Consider the following 17,637-nt stretch of genomic DNA (forward strand, 5'->3'; position numbering starts at 1 on the left):
TTTAGACTGCAGAAGGCTATATTATAATTAACATTCAAATACCAGTACTTATATCATTGATAACATGTATTTACAAGTTTATATATTATATATGTTTATATACTATAGCCATGTATTATCTACAACAGTTAGAAATTTCAAAGAGTGCAATCACTGACAAAAAAGCAAAAAAACTTGTATTGCAGTCAAAAACAAATGGTGAAAAAAGTTTGATAACGTGTTGATAATAACAAAATACCAAGAACACAAAATACAAATATTGTTCTTGCCGGCTGGAGCCGTCTTAGGTCAATTCATACCTTAAAACCAAGATTTTCTAAAAAATTTCTTTTTGTGTTGTTTTTTAAATTAAAAAGTTTTTAGGGCATTACCATAAGTGTAGCCATGTTTAACGTGAAATAAAAAAAAAGTGAAATTAGTTATTTTGGCTCATATTTCATTCATTTCCGTCACGATTATTTTTTGAAGTTTGGCTCCCACTGCTACCAAAACTGCAAAACTATAGATAGCGATGTTTTCCATTAAAAATTCAATCCCAGAGCTTTCGAATTTATTAAGACATGGTTGTATTTGTTTCCACTTAGCCAATTCAAACAATCAGATTTCATTTTAACTGTCCTTGGTACATGAATTCATTCTTCAAATTCGATTTTTCCGTTATTTACCCCCTTTTTCAACCCTGATGTTAGGTTTTTCGTGACACATTTCTTCTATTATACCTTGAGGCCGTTCAAACTGCTTATTAAATTTATTGCATCTTTTACCTTCATTCATGTTCCATCATTTCATAGCTTATGTTTTGACCAAATCCATAGGCCATTACCTAAATTTCTGAGACTAAAAAAAGAGAAAAATATGTAAGAGGTGTTTGGCAAGGAGTCTTGACCTAGGATACAGGCATGAGTCCTTGCACTTACCAAAAATGTGGATTATCTAAAACAATTCTCGTGTTGCACCTCTCAAAAAACATGTACAATTATATCAAATAAACTTGCTGGGATACTTGCTACAAAAGCACCTTACCAAGCCATAGCCATTTAGCAACACCAAGTTATCACTGTTGTCACCGTCCCACGCGATCCTTCCCGACGCCTAAAAACAAATACAGCCGAACGCAAATATCACGGGTTTCATTTTTTCTTTCATCTATTGGTAAATATTGGGGCCTTTACGCTTTATCCCATATTAGGCGTCACAGCTGAAGTTACATTTTGAGTCCAATCCTCTTTTCAATTTTTTGGTTTTCAATAGGCTGATAAGTCTCCATAGCGACACTTGAGCAGGCTTCAAATAGAAACTGAGTTACTTGAAGACACTCTAGGTAAGACACTGGTAAGCTTGGACACTCTACTTGACGTCTCGATGACCACCAATCAGTTCCAATAATGAATAAGGTTTCTGCTACTGACCGCGAGGGGTGCCCAAAATTTCGACTCTAAGGTCACAATGGTGAAGTATCACTACCCGATGTGACAGAAAATGGTCAACTAGCAGGGACACAGTTCAAAACGTAACTTTTGTACCACAGTATCGGCATGCACCAACCAGTAGCAAATCCCCTCAAGTCTGCTCTATAACTGGGTGGTGATCTGAACTTAGTCTTAAAAATAAATAAAGTAGAATTTCTGACAGCTCAAATCCTAGTGATTTTGACAGTTGATAATAGGGAAAATAGATGTGTGTAAAAGAAAACTACTGTGCTCAACTGTTCACAGAAGGACATTGATGTCAAAGCATTATTAAATTCCTGTCAAGAAGATGGTGTCCTTCTGTGGGCCAAAATAACACCCAAAATGATCACGGGGTTTTCTACTGGTATTTCTAGCAAATGCCCTGAATAGGAGAGGTTAAGTATAAAATGTTGGAGCTGTTCCGGTTTTGTAAGATGGTTTGAGGTCTCTAATCTATCATGGGCTCCTTCCTCCATCCTTACCCTAGAAGGGAAACTCTACTTGCCCATTCTCATAGTTACATCCGGGCAATTGCGTTCCTCACGAGATCTCCTAGCCAGAACCGTGATAGATAGATAATTTTTTATTTGCAACAAACGTGACTACGAAGAGCGATGCAGGTGGATCTTGAGATGTGGTACCTTTTGTAGATGACTACACCCTAGAAAACGACAAAGCTGTTCATTATGTACATTAATGCTCATTAATATACAGTTCTTCTTGATTCTGATTGGTTTGGTGGACTAATTGGGCTGAATAGCTTCTACCTAGTCATATTATTTATTATGTATTGCCTCCTCATTGAAGGAACATATTTGCAGCAATAAATATATAGTGAGTCAGACTTAATAGGCATTATATTGCTTATTTAGGACATTGATTCTTGCTGATTGAAGAGCATCAACAAATGCAGTCATTATGATGGGCCCTGGAATGCAAAAATCCTTTATTGAACTATAGGTCATCGGGACTTCCTGCTGGCCAGTTTTAAGCCGACTTAAGTGCTTTGTGCAAGAGGTTATCAGTCTCTGACCCGCACTGGTGGGACCTATTGCTTTTCTTGAGACCATATCAATATCGACGTTATAATTAACGTGAAAATGGCAAAATTGAACGCCACAACACTGAAAGACAACTATCGTATTAACATTTGATTGACGAATGGAGACCTTTTGAACTAGATTTATTGGGAACTTCAGAAACTCGTCTTCCAGGGCTAAATTAGGTACTATATTGGTATGGAGTTTGTTTATTCAAGAACAAAAGATGGATTACATAAGCAGGGACTTGAGTTCATGATAAATAAGGAGACTTCTAAGTCTTCTTTAGTGCTGGGATGATATTGATCATAGAATTCTAGTTACTAAACCTTATGACCAAAAAGTGCAAGAAATCAGTGAAAATGGTATATGCCCCTACGGAACCGACTGACAGAGACATTAGTGACTCAGAGGAATTTTGCATACAATTACAGAAACAAATAGACATAATCCCAGGTAGAAATATAGCATTTTTCTAAGGGGGTGAGGGATTAATACTAATGATTGTACAAATAGAGATAAATGGTATGCTAGCTTGGTAAATGTGTTTTAGGGAATGGAAATAGCAACAATAATAGACCAAAATAATTTTGTAGGTACAATAATAATGTCATACACAATAGTACATTTGGGCACAAAGTCGCCCAAATGCAAATATGGAGCTCATTTGGTGGTAAGACACCCAACCTTATCGATTATTTTCCTATAAATCGAAGACTAGGGGTATCTACACAAAATGCTAGAGTGTGTAGGAGTGCAATTATTAATGTTGAAAGTAAGGATAAACATCTATTACTGTCTTGAGACAATTTAAAGCGGAAATTAGGTAGGACAAGTACCTTCCAGGTAGTTGCGACGTTGTTAAGACTCCTAGATGAGAACTTGAGACGAATTTTCTCGGGGGTATCAATCTACAAACATGTAGAGGGAGGAGAAAAGAATTTTTTCAGCTTTTATCAAGAGAAAATTGAAGAAAGTTTTTCTTTTCCAAATCTAGGGCGAGGGCAATTTTTTACTATTCTGATTTTTTTTTCTCAGTAAACATACCTAAGAAAAAAGTCTTTTTTTAGATATAGGTGGAGGAGACAAGACAATCTCAATTGCCCTCTCCCACCTACTTGAGACCCCATTAACTGTCCAAAAACAGTTAGCTATGAAACTGCAGAGTTTAAAATTCGACAATGTAGGAGATTTAGAAGAATAATTTAAGAAAATAGTTTAAAAACTAACAGTTGATGTCTTAGGAAGGAAAGTTAGAAACGGATCTAGAGGCAAGGGCAGTGCAACTTTTATGGTGCCACTCGTACAGTTGTACATACGACAGTCGTTAGGGTGAAATATAAAAGTATTTAATCTTTTATCCTAAAAGATTGATTAAAGAGCAAAACAAAAGCAAGAATCCTTTTAAAACGCTTTTATCTCCAAATTCGCTGAGAGGTTTTTTTCTTCTTGATGCCCGGAAAAATTAAAATTTTTAGGGTAAAATGAAAATGTGGGGTTGTTTTGACATAAATATTCAAGGACAATATTCTACATAAAACGCTAGTCAAAGCTTTCATGTTTAGTCTTACAAAATTACTTTAAAAAAAACAACGCTTTTTTCAGTTTTATTGAATTTGGAGATTAATCATTTTTCTTAATATTTTTATTTTATATTTTTACGCAAAATTTCAGCGCTTCTGAGATAGTAGGAGTGGATATTAGTTGGACAATGATCGAGTTTGCAAGGAAATTCTGTACATTCCCAAATTTGAACGGTCCAAATGTGGTTTACAAACAAATGGACATAGAAAGAACAATCGAGCCTAGAATGCTTTTCCCGGAGGGATTTGATAAGATCTTCAGCTTCTACTGTCTGCATTGGACCACGGATTTGAGGTAGGCAGAAAACACAAACTTTCAAAAAAGAAGTTGCTAACATACAGCTAAATTATCCGGATTTTTTAGTCTTCAATCACATTTTATTTTGGACATTCTTTTTAGTTCTTTGTTGCTTTCCGGTTTTGGTTTTTATTGATTCTTTTTTAAGTCAGTGTTGGTGGATTTTGCTGCTTTTTCTTTTCTATTATTTCTCGTTTGTCCTGAAGATAATTTGCTTCTTATTGAAAGAAATATCCGCGAAGTATATTTCTTCTATATTTTATATTTCTACTTCTTCTATATTTCTTCTTCTTCTCTTGTTCTTCATGCTTGTAAATTTTTGCTGCTTTTCCTTTTCTATGATTTCTCGTTTGTCCTGAAGATAATTTGTTTCTTATTGAAAGAAATATCCGTCAAGTATATTTCTTCTTTTTTATATTTTTTCTTTTTCTATGTTTCTTCTTCTTCATGTTTGTAAATTTTTGCTGCTTTTTCTTTTCTATTGTTTCTCGTTTGTCCTGAAGATAATTTGCTTTGTATTGAAAGAAATATCCGTGAAGTATATGTCTTCTATACTTTATATTTCTTCTTCTTATATACTTCTTCTTCTTCATGTTTGTAAATTTAAGCTGCCTTTTCTTTTCTATTATTTCTGGTTTGTCCTGAAAATAATTTGCCACTTATTGAAAGAAGCATCCTCGATGTATATTTCTTCTTCTTCTATATTTCTTCTATTCTATATTCCTTCTTCTTCTGTATTTCTTGAAGTATAGAAGTAATCTATACTTATTCTATATGTATTTTTCTTCTATATTCTCCTATATATGCCTCTTCTCCTATATGTCATGGTTGCCTGTGTCATGTTTCGTAGTAGTATTTTTCTTATTTTCTCATCTCGTTATGGTTTATTTCACTATTTGAAAGCCTTCATTGTAGCTTTTGTCTTCATTTAAAATCATTAAAAGGCAGTCTTCTATCGTAAATATCTCCTCTGATTATTATTCATATTATTTTCACTCTTATTTCTAATTTTCTGATTATTATCGTTATCTTAATCTCCTTGCGTACTTTTAGTCCACTATCCAAAAACCTTCATTCCAGACATTTGGGCTTTTTCGTACATTACTGAAACGCAGGGTTTTATCGTAGTATCTACTTATATTATTATTGTACTATTAATTGGATTTCTCTGATCAATTATTAATTTTATTTTTCCTTTCTTTGCTTGCTTACTCTCTGCTTTTCTTTCCTTTCTTACTCTCATTTCCAAATTCAAAATCCTTCATTTCAGAAATTTCGAATTCTTAATACTATTGAAACGCACTGTTGTTTATCGTCAATGTTCTTTATCCATTATTAATTTCACTTTTCTCATTATTATTACTATTTCAAACTTATTGCTTACTCTTGATCCATTATACGAAAGTTTTCATTCCAGAAATTTGGCCTTTTTCTTAAATTATTGAAAGACGTTGTTGATATCGTCGATACCTACACTGATTATTATTGTGCTTTATATCGGATTTTTCTGATTATTATTATTATTTTTCTCTCTTTACTTACTCTCGTTCCGCAGTTCGAAAGTCTACTTTTCATGATATTTAAAATACTTAATATTACTGAAAAGCAACGTTGTTATCACCACTTTCTACTCCGATTTTTATTTTGTTATTATTTCTCTTTTATTGAATATGATTATTTTACTGTTTGCTTACTATCTTTTATTTCCAGACAAGTGCTTGACAATATATACGATTTGCTCAAGCCCGGAGGAGAAACCTTTCTGGTGTTTCTAGCACAAAATCCCATTTTCACCATGTACGAGCTGATGTCATATAAGCCCGACTGGAAAGAATACATGAAGGTACTCATCCTTTTTTTAAGCTAAATAAAAAATGCTCAGTTTTAAAAATAAAAAAATTATTTAAAATACTAAATATTTCTAACATTTTCCATAATAATTGCATGGCTGAATTTTTCTAGGACTTTCTCAGCTAATTATCATTATCATTAGTACTTAACACTGGCAATCCAGGGGGGTGGTTCAAATTTGTCAATTTGGTCAATTATTGGCTTCCTTGTCATATTGCCCCCCACCCAACCAAGATTATGCTAATTAGCGCCCTTGTCACATTGGGCCCCACCAAGATTTTGATCTAGATCCGCCTCTGGTACTTGACGGCTCATAGATCATAATTTACATATGAAATTCGTCTGACGTCGAGAGCATGTTTCAGCGTTTGTCATACTGGGCTAAAAATTTGCAACCCAGTTCCGGCTAAACCGTGACTGTTTAAGAGGTTGTTAAAAATTATCTAATAGACCAATCTGGAGGAGGGTAGTTCTGCTTCTTCTTTTTTTTGTCAAATGAGTTGGTTCAACGCAGCTTTTGTATCCGTTTGGGTATTATCTGCAGCGCTGAAATATACCACTAGGCATGTGTGCTGTCTGACAAACTTTTGCATTTATACCTGTGTTTAAAAAAAAGGTTCTATTCTATAAAAGAAAATAAAAGAAACTATCTCAGCACTAAGCCATCTGAGTTTAACAGCTGCACATCTTACACATCTCTTCTCTATACACGATTTCACTCTTTTCTCCCTCAGATAAAGTTCCCGCTGTCTTTAATTCTTCTTATATGGCCTCTTCCCACCACATTCACTTAAGTTCTACTGTTTATTTGGCCTAAGCTGGGCTATATAAGCACAATTTTAGGCAACCAATCAAGATATTGGTGACGCCCTCAGCTAATCAGGATCTTGCCCGCCCTCAGCTATTCTATTGATATTAGGTTTATTTTTGGCCGGTTATTTTTGACTGTTCTTTCAAGTATATGTTTATTGTGGTGTCAATACAAATAGGATCCTCTCCTCATTCAAGTCCTTATTCTGTTGCTTTTATAGGCTTTTTATATATAATTATTTTAAAATATACAAATTTATAGACCTTATTGATATTCTTCATTTTAAATTGCACTATAATGTTTTTTTGCACTTATAATTGACAAACTTTGCCAAATAAGCATAGGGCATGGGCGTACACAGGAGGTAGGGCCTTCATTCCCCCTCCCTGATTTTGAGACCTGTATGACTGTTCCTTTAAGATTCTCACTGTTTCTATTCAATTTGCCTGTTGTTGTTTTTTCATATTATTTTCAGACTTGAGTTGTCCCCCCAGAAATCCCTCCATCTCAAGATTCTAACAACTATTCCTTTAATGCGTTTTGGTTTTGTAAGTCAAAACAGATTGTGAAAATAACACAACCATTCAAAATTGTTTATCCACCACCAAAAAAGCTATCGTTTTGAGGTATATTAACTTCAAAAAAACGAGGGGAATATGACCTATCTTTCAAGACTTGTTGGATTACAGCAAAGGTACAAATGGTGACTTTCATCAATTGTGACATGTATTTATGCAAAGGTGAATAAAAGTATATCAGGGGGTAAGGGAGGGGGAGACTTGAAAAATTCCCTTTACTTTACGAGGTGGAAGGCAGACGACCCTCTCTCCCCGCCATAGAAAATCACTATAGCCTTTTCTGAAAATATTTCATCATTTAGGATGTGTCCAACTTCGTGCCGCGAACCCACTATTTAAAAAATCCCGCCGAATACTTTGCCCAGATGGCACTGGAATCAAAATTTGATGTCAGAAGCTGTTCAACTATTGAGAAGTCATTCTTGTTTGAAAACATCAACCATGTTCGCAGTGAGTGTACGAATACGTGTATCCAAATCCAATATTTTACCTTATTATGGTGGCTGGAGAAAGCTTCTTTTTTTAAATATGACCAGCTATATCTCCAAATATTTCAAAGTTTCTTCATGAATCACCCTTTTATTTTAATTTTATGGCGGGGCGGATCCATGCACTCTGGGTCGAGTGTCATACCTCAGAGGCCCATTGCCTCCCTCTTTCTTGTAGAAGAACTACCCTTGTTAACAAGGACACTAATTCAAGAAAATGTAGGTGGTGGGAAGGATTTTAGAGCGGCCCTAGCCAAGTGGTTAGCACCGTTTTGGGGATAAAGGGGTGAGGGTGGCTAGTTGCTCTCCAATCTTTTTGGTCACCGAAAAGCGTACTAGAGCTTTTAAGTTATGTTTGAATACGCCCTCTCCTGATTTTTTGGGACCATTGTTCCAACACGATCACCCCTGGAATAAAACATGCATCCCTGATCTTTCTTCTGGCAAAAAAATACAAAATTCCCCATTTTTGCTTGAAAACTCTACAATAGGGTTCTCTGATACGCTGAATCTGATAGCGAAATTTTCATTAAGACTCCTTCTCTTTTTTGGGGTGTTTCCTCCTCATTCAAAAATCAGGCAAATTCCCTCAGGCTCTTAGCTTTTGGTGGGCAACACTACCTTACTGAGTCTTATATATTTGGAATTAGCATGAAGAACCGATTCTTTTGATGCACCTATAAAAAGATTTTTTTAAAAGTTTTGGTTACTATTTAGCCAAGTCGGTCCTTGCTTACAGTTTTTTTTACCACGAAATGTTTTATCCAATCTCTTCAGGTATGGGTATACGATGGTAGTCTTCCCTTTTATAATTGATATATTGTAATATGAGGGCAGCTACCAATTCCAAGCACCCACAACGTCTATATTAACACTTTGTCCAAATACATTCCTTCAAACAAGAGGGTTAACACCCACGCCCTGTATTTATCTATAAAAAAAACTTTTTTGGAAACTTGTAAAATGTATGTCTAAAAAACTATTTCCACATAAAGTCTTTGCCTCCCATTTCAAATGTAAAACTTTGACTGCCCTACCCCTAATAATTGGTGTACAACCATGCAATAATTTAAATGAGTTAACGGAAATTCCAATACATCAACCCAGTCAAGTTGAGATCACAAATAATACTTATAATCCTCGCAATATCTATAAATATCTACAATTTCAAACCGATGAATTGCCATCAATAAATTTCAAAATTTGCCATGTTTCTTTTTTTTAAGGCGGCACTCGCTACTACCGAAAACGGCATACCGGCATATAGAGTTCTTTTTCATTAAAAATTGAATTCCCAACTTTCCTGATTTTAAAAATGTAAATGGCTGGGTAACTTTCCAAGCCAATTCAAGCAATTAGATTTCATTTTCACTGTCATTGGTGCTTTAATTGACAGAGTAGTATATTTCTGAACCATTTAAAAAAAAATCGGAATAATAGTGAATGATCCATAAAATGTTTTTTTAAACAATTTTTGTTTTGTTTTTCAACAATCAGGAAAACATTCAACCAACAAGAAATGAAACGTAGATTTTTCAGAAAGTAATTTAACTTTAATTACAGTAAATCGATATTTATTTATTTTTTATAAAAATAGCTATGGAAAAAAAAATTTAATTACTAAAAGAAAAGTTATTGTACAAAGTCAAAACAACGATAAATGTCATAGTGTTGACTGATAGAAAGCAGATAAGAATTATTTTAAAATTCTCCCGAAAGAAAAATGAATTATCCGTTAAAATATTCTTTTAATTGTTTTGTTTTTCGAAGCCAAGAAAATATTCAATTAAAAAGAAATATAATTTAGATTTTCCAGAACGTATTCAAATCATAGAAACAAAACTGCAACTCAATGATACTTGAGTCAATTTTTTTCTAAAAGTTTTGTTTCATAATAAATAGCTATAAAAAAAAAGAGTTATCCGATGACTAAAAATTACTAGACAGAGTGACGTTGATAATAAAAGTCTTGGAGTTAACTGATAGATCTCTAGTTATGAAACATTTCTACGATTTTATCGAAAAAAAAGATAATTAGCTTTAGAAAGTCCGATAATCAGGTATTTTCCACGTTTTTTCCAGAAATCAGAGAAAACCTTCATCAAACTATGCATACCAGAACAGGTCAATGTGTCTTTTTAAGGGGATTAAAGATCTTAAGAGTCACCCTGTCTCGTCCATTATAAACGCTTTTAGTTAGTGTGCCCAAACTATCTAGAATTTATAGGGCGGCTTTGCCATCATAGGTAGCGCTATTGCGCTGCCTAAGTAAAGAGCGATGTGGGCACAATGTATTATTTTTTTGGACCATGACACTTTGTATAGAAAGAGTTGCCGTAGAAACTTCGAAAGGGACAAATTCAATCGGAAATTGAAAGGGATAGTGCCCATTTTAATAGTCGAAATCATTTCCCAGAACATAATTTGCACTTTACTGAGAAAAAAATACATTTAAAATGTTTTCACTTTTTTACTTTAGTAAAAAAAATAATAAAAACTTTAAGGAAAAAATATAAATATATGTATACTAAGCTGACAATTCACAGTCATTTGTTTTTTTATAGGGCTTGTCAGTCCTACTCACTTTAATTTTTGCTCATTTTGACTTTGGCTAGGTTATTTATTGTAATTTCTGTTCGTTTTGAGTTTCATTTATTTATTGATGGAGATTTGTGGTAGTTTTACGCTTGGAAGGTTATTTGACTTTATTTCTGCCCATTTTTGGCTTAGTGGAGTTCTTTACTATACCTTGAAAAACTTGTTTTGTGGATTTTTGCTTTAACTAATAACTTGAAGAGCCTGGACAGGAGATCCAAAGTAAAAAAGGAAAATTAAATGGCGACAACCATTCCCAAAAATCTTAGAGAAACTATTCAGCTTTTATCGTTCTGTGCTGGAGATGGAGATATTCGGTTTTGATGAAACTTACATCATTAGAAAGTGTGAATTTTCTGGAGAGGCCAGTTTCTAAAACTTTTTTAGCATACCTGCCAGAAAAAAAGAGCTATGAGCTCATATGGCACTTGTGACAAGGTCTGAAGAGCCAAGAGCTCATATGGTATGAGCTCTAGCAAAATTCTAAGAATCAATAGATTGCTTTAAAAGGAAAATCAGAGGCTTAATGCCGGTCAGGATTTAAAATAAGAGCTCTAAGTCACGAGGTCCTTCTAAATATCAAAATTCATTAAGATCCGATCACCCTTTCATAAGTTAAAAATAGCTCTATTTTTCTAACTTTTCCTCTCCCTTCAGCCCCCCAGATGGTCGAATCGGGTAAAATGACCTTATCAAGTCAATTTGTACAGTTCCCTGACACGCCTACCAATTTTCATCGTCTTAGCACGTCAAGAAGCACCAAACTCGCCAAAGCACTGAACCCCACTACCTAACTCCCCCAAAGAGAGCGGATCCATTCCGGTTACGTCAATCACGTATCTACGACATTTATAAGCGTTTTCCAAGATTTCCGGTTTCCCCCTCCAACTCCCCCCAATGTCAACAGATCTGGTCGGGATTTGAAATAAGAGCTCTGAGACATGAGTTCCTTCTAAATATCAAATTTCATTAAGATCCGGTCACCCGTTCTTAAGTTAAAATACCTAAATTTTTCTAGTTTTTCCAAATTAACAACCCTCAGCTCCCCCAAAGAAAGCAATCCGTACCAATTATCTCAATCTCGTATCTATAACTTATGCTTATTCTTCCCATGAAGTTTCACCCCGATCTCTCCACTCTAAGCGTTTTCCCCTCCAGCCCTTATGTCCCCAGATCCGATTCGAATTGAAAATGAAGCATCTGAGACATAAGATTCTTCTATTTATAAATAAACAAAAACTAATTTTTTTAGCTGAAAGTAAGGAGCGACATTAAAACTTAAAACGAACAGAAATTACTCCGTATATGAAATGGGCTGTCCCCTCCGCAATCCCTCACTCTTTACGCTAAAGCTTTTAATTGTTTTAAAAAGTAGAATTGTGGCAAAGAGTCAAACTTCAGCGTAAAGAGCGAGGGATTGCGGAGGGGACAACCCATTTCATATACGGAGTAATTTCTGTTCGTTTTAAGTTTTAATGTTGCTCCTTACTTTCAGCTAAAAAAATTTGTTTTTTTTTATTTAATTTCTGAACGTTTTTGAATTAATGCATGTTTGGTTTTGGCTCTCCGCACATAAATTATTAAAATGAAATTTGTATATTAATTCTTTTTTTGGCTAAATGGCTTTCTCTTAGTTTTGATCAGACGATTTTTGAGAAATAAGGGGTGGAGAAGGAGGCCTAGTTGCCCTCCAATTTTTCGGTTACTTAAAAAGGCAACTAGAACTTTTAATTTTTAATGAACGTTTTATTAGTAAAAAATACACGTAACTTAAGAATTAACTTACGCAACAAACTTTCATAACCTTATATTTTTATTATGTATACGAGGGGGTTTGTACCCTCGTTAATACCTCGCTCTTTACACTAAATCGTAAGTTTTGTCCCAATTCTTTAAGAATGACCCCTGAATCAGAAAGGCCGTAGAATAAATAGTTGAAATTACTAAAAATACTTTAGCATAAAGAGCAAGGTATTTATCTCCTCCTAAATACCTCGCTCTTTATGCTAAAGTATTTTTAGAACCCCTCATATGCGTAATTATCTCTGTTCGTTTTAAGTTTCAATGCTACTTCTTCCTTTCATTTGAAAAAACGTTTTCATGTTTATTTTTCATTGTTTTCTTATAGTAATGCTAGAGAATCCTGCGCCCTTTTCATTGAATTTTTCTTCCCCCATGACAGATTCCTCCAAGGAAAGATCCTCTAACATAGCCCCTTCTCCTCAGCCCCACCCCCAAACAAAATAAAATCCCCCTGAAAACATCTGTACACTTCCCAATAGCCATTACTATATGTAAACACTGGTCAAAGTTTGTAACTTGCAGCCCCTCCCCCAGGGATTGTGGGGGAGTACGTCATCCCCAAAGACATAGTTATTATGGTTTTCGACTATGCTGAACAAAATGGCTATCTCAAAATTTTTATCCGTTGACTTTGGGAAAAAATGAGCGTGGGAGGGGGCCTAGATGCCCTCCAATTTTTTGGTCACTTAAAAAGGGCACTAGAACTTTTCATTTCCGTTAGAATGAGCCCTCTTGCGACATTCTAGGACCACTTGGTCGATACGATGACCCCTGGGGAAAAGAAAAAAAACAAAACAAAAAAACAAACAAATAAACACGCACCCGTGATTTGTCTTCTGGCAAAAAATACAAAATTCCACATTTTTGTAGATAGGAGCTTGAAACTTCTATAGTAGGGTTCTCTGATACGCTGAATTTGATGGTGTCATTTTCGTTAAGATCCTACGACTTTTAGGGGGTGTTTCCCCCTATTTTCTTAAATAAGGCAGATTTTCTCAGGCTCGTAACTTTTGATGAGTAAGACTAAACTTGATGAAACTTATATATTTAAAATCAGCATTAAAATGCGATTCTTTTGATGTAGCTATTGATATCAAAATTCAATTTTTTAGAGTTTTGGTTACTATAGAGCCGGGTCGCTCCTTACTACAGTTCGTTACCACGAACTGTTTGATCAAGTTTCATAAAGATCCGATCACCCATTCGTAAGATACCTTGATTTCCACGTTTTCCAAGAATTCTGGCTTCCCCCTCCAATTCCCTTCAATGTTACCGTATCTGGTCAAGATTTAAAACGAGAGTTCTAAAGCACAAGATCCTTCTAGATATCAAATTTCATTAATATCGTAATTATATCAAATTTCATTAATATCGTAATTTCATTAAGTTCGTAAGTTACAAATACCTCATTTTTCTAATTTTTCCGAATTACTTCTTCTCCCCAACTCCACCAAAGAGCGCGGATGCGGTCTGGTTATGTCAGTCGCCTATCTTGGACTTGTGCTTATTCTTTCCACCAAGTTTCATCCTGATCTCACGCTTTAAGCGTTTTCCAAGATTCCCCCCCCCCCTAATGACACTGGATCCGGTCGGGATTTAAAATAGGAGATCCGAGTTTCGAGGTACTTCTAAATAAGAAATTTCATTAAGATACGAATACTATTTTGTAAGTTAAAAATACCTCATTTTTTTTATTTTTTAGAATTAACCCCCCCCCCCCAACTCCCCCAAAGAGAGCAGATTTGTTCCGGTTATGTCAATCCCGTATCTAGGACTTGTGCTTATTTTTCCCACCAAGTTTCATCTCGATCCCTCCACTCTAAGCATTTTCCAAGATTTTAGGTCCCCCTATCCTCCCAACTTCCCCTTCACCGGTTCTGGTCGGGATTTGACAGATATGATATCCTTCCAAACATCAAATTTCATTAAGATCCAATCACTCCTTCGTAAGTTAAAAATACCTAATTTTTCTAATTTTTCAGGATTAACCCCCCCCCCCAGCTCCGCCAAAGAGAGCGGGTCCGTTCCGGTTATGTCAATCACGTATCTAGGACTTGTGCTTATTTTTACCACCAAGTTTCATCCCCATCCCTCCACTCTAAGCATTTTCCAAAATTTTAGGCCCCCCCCCCAATTCCCCCCAATGTCACCGGACCCAGTCGGGATTTAAAATAAGAGCTCTGAGACACGATATCCTTCCAAATTTCAAATTTCATTAAGATCCGATATCTCCTTCATAAGTTAAAAATACCTCATTTTTTGTAGTTTTTCAGAATTAACCCTCCCTCCCCCCCCCCCCCAAACAGAGCATATCCGTTCCGGTTATGTAAATAACGTATCTAGGACTTCTGCTTGTTTTTCCCACCAAGTTTCACCCCGATCCCTCCACTCTAAGCGTTTTCCAAGATTTTAGGTTCCCCCCTCCAACTCCCCTCCCCCCAATGTCACCGGATCTGGTCGGGATTTAAAATAAGAGCTCTGAGACACGATATCCTTTCAAAAATCAAATTTCATTAAGATCCCATCACCCGTTCGTAAGTCAAAAATACTTCATTTTTTCTATTTTCCATATTAACGGACCCCCACTCCACCCCAGATGGTCAAATCGGGAAAACGACTATTTCTAATTTAATCTGGTCCGGTACCTGATACGCCTGCCAAATTTCATCGTCCTAGCTTACCTGGAAGTGCCTAAAGTAGCAAAACCTGGACAGACCGACAGACAGACAGACGGACAGACAGAATTTGCGATCGCTATATGTCGCTTGGTTAATACCAAGTGTCATAAAAACAAAAATCAGCTCAAAATAAATGTCATTTGATGAATTTTGCAGTTTTGGGAGGTTCCTGTGATCCAATTTCCTTTGATTGAAAACCTTGCCGACGCAATGTCGCTTTCTTTTCAACTTTCTTTTGTGGATTTGAGAAATTTCCTCAAATTCTTAATAAGCTCAACTGTAACTAGTCTCCTGGGAGAATTTTTTTGTGGACCCATTTCTTTGAGACGGTCAGCCGACGTAGAGGCAATCAAAATGATTTTAATGGTATCAAATCCTCTTAATGCGTTCCAATGAGTGCACCATACTCTGAATCCTACCCAAGGATTCACACCTGAGATGCAATCTCACTCGAATAACAAGCCTAAAACATTCAAATCGAGACGCAAGGAGCTAGTAAGTTCCTCAATGACCTAGTATTACTATAAAACTTCTTGGTAGGAGGTGCTAACAGAAGGGAAGCAATTCCGCCCTAGATTTAGAAAGATTACTCTTTTAATATTTCATTGGAAAATCGAACAAAACACAAATTTGCCCCCCCCCCCAGGCTTTGAGAAACACCTTTTTGCATCTTCATTAAAAAACCTTGCCCCCCTCTTATACTTTCGTGAACTGGTGCCCCTACTGCCTGGGGTGGGCCAGTAGTAACTGAAAACCCCTTTTACTATTCATGTAGAATTCTTTAGGCGGATATGTACGCATGTATTTATTTGGGGTAAAGGGCATGATGGGTGCCAAAAAAATTTTTTCTCGATTTTCACGTTTCTAAGCTTTTTTATGAACCAACTCGTGTGAATAAAAGCCCCTACCTCGGTTCATTCTAATTTTCTTTGATTTTAGTAAAAACAAAAATCAGCTCAAAATAAATGTCATTTGATCAATTTTTCAGTTTTGGGAGGTTCCTGTGATCCAATTTCCTTTGATTGAAAACCTTGCCGACGCAATGTCGCTTTCTTTTCAACTTTCTTTTGTGGATTTGAGAAATTTCCTCAAATTCTTAATAAGCTCAACTGTAACTAGTCTCCTGGGAGAATTTTTTTGTGGACCCATTTCTTTGAGACGGTCAGCCGACGTAGAGGCAATCAAAATGATTTTAATGGTATCAAATCCTCTTAATGCGTTCCAATGAGTGCACCATACTCTGAATCCTACCCAAGGATTCACACCTGAGATGCAATCTCACTCGAATAACAAGCCTAAAACATTCAAATCGAGACGCAAGGAGCTAGTAAGTTCCTCAATGACCTAGTATTACTATAAAACTTCTTGGTAGGAGGTGCTAACAGAAGGGAAGCAATTCCGCCCTAGATTTAGAAAGATTACTCTTTTAATATTTTCATTGGAAAATCGAACAAAACACAGATTTGCCCCTCCCCCCAGGCTTTGAGAAACACCTTTGTGCATCTTCATTAAAAAACCTTGCCCCCCTTTTATGCTTTCATGAACTGGTGCCCCTACTGCCTGGGGTAGGCCAGTAGTAACTGAAAACCCCTTTTACTACTCATGTAGAATTCTTTAGGCGGATATGTACGCATGTATTTATTTGGGGTAGAGGGCATGATGGGTGCCAAAAAAAAATTTTTCTCGATTTTCACGTTTCTAAGCTTTTTTATGAACCAACTCGTATGAATAAAAGCCCCTACCTCCGTCCATTCTAATTTTCTTTGATTTTAGTTTTATGTCAATTGCATTTAAACGGTATTTTTAGATGCAGTAAGAGCTGTGAATCCTTTCACTCAGCGAATTCCACCAGCACTACAAGAATTCTTCATCCAAGACTGCTTACAGACTTTGCAGGAGATTACAGGCCCAGCGAAGAACGGAAAGATGACAGCAAACTATAAGCTTATGACTGCTCATTTTAGAAAGACGGCACTGTCACCATGATTTATTATCTACTTGGTGAATGCTTTGTTTTTTTAATGGAGTTTTTCTGGTTGCACAAAATTGGTGTATTTATTTATTTTGATTTTTTTTTCGGAAAATAAAAATCGGCAAACATAGGCCGCTTTCTCTTTTCTTTCTTCTAAAGCACAGTAGAAGTCAGAAATAATATTATTAAGATAGAAAATTAACCACTGACAGATGACAAACAGGAAAGATGACAGCAAGCAATAAGCTGATGACAGATCACTTTAAAAGAGAACAAATTTGCACAATAATTTATCATTGGCCTGTGGTTTGTTTTCCTATAATAGATATTGTAAGGCCATGCTTCGAATTAATGTATATATTTTTGTTTTATTGTGGAAACAGAAATCTACGCAGGTAAACCCCTTTTTTCGTTTTCATACCTTAGTAAAAATAGAAACCATTTTATTAACGTAGAAAAAACTATCTATAAATCATTTAGCATGCATCT

At 35.6% G+C, this 17,637-nt stretch overlaps 1 protein-coding gene across 2 annotated transcripts in view; it reads left to right on the plus strand.

Moving 5' to 3' along the window:
- The window catches only part of LOC136036483 (juvenile hormone acid O-methyltransferase-like), a 35,408-nt gene extending 18,129 nt beyond the window's left edge, over nucleotides 1-17,279 (plus strand). The window contains exons 3-6 of one of the 2 annotated variants that reach the window (XM_065718745.1): nucleotides 4,166-4,369; nucleotides 6,083-6,215; nucleotides 7,915-8,068; nucleotides 16,984-17,279. In XM_065718745.1, the coding sequence (XP_065574817.1) occupies nucleotides 4,166-4,369; nucleotides 6,083-6,215; nucleotides 7,915-8,068; nucleotides 16,984-17,162 (670 nt within the window). In that variant the 3' untranslated portion in view covers nucleotides 17,163-17,279. The remainder of the gene's footprint in view (nucleotides 1-4,165; nucleotides 4,370-6,082; nucleotides 6,216-7,914; nucleotides 8,069-16,983) is intronic. The other variant, XM_065718746.1, reaches the window with a different exon arrangement.
- The last annotated feature ends 358 nt before the right edge of the window (nucleotides 17,280-17,637 follow it).

This window comes from Artemia franciscana, chromosome 15 (assembly GCF_032884065.1).
Source record: "Artemia franciscana chromosome 15, ASM3288406v1, whole genome shotgun sequence".
Lineage (NCBI taxonomy): Eukaryota > Metazoa > Arthropoda > Branchiopoda > Anostraca > Artemiidae > Artemia > Artemia franciscana.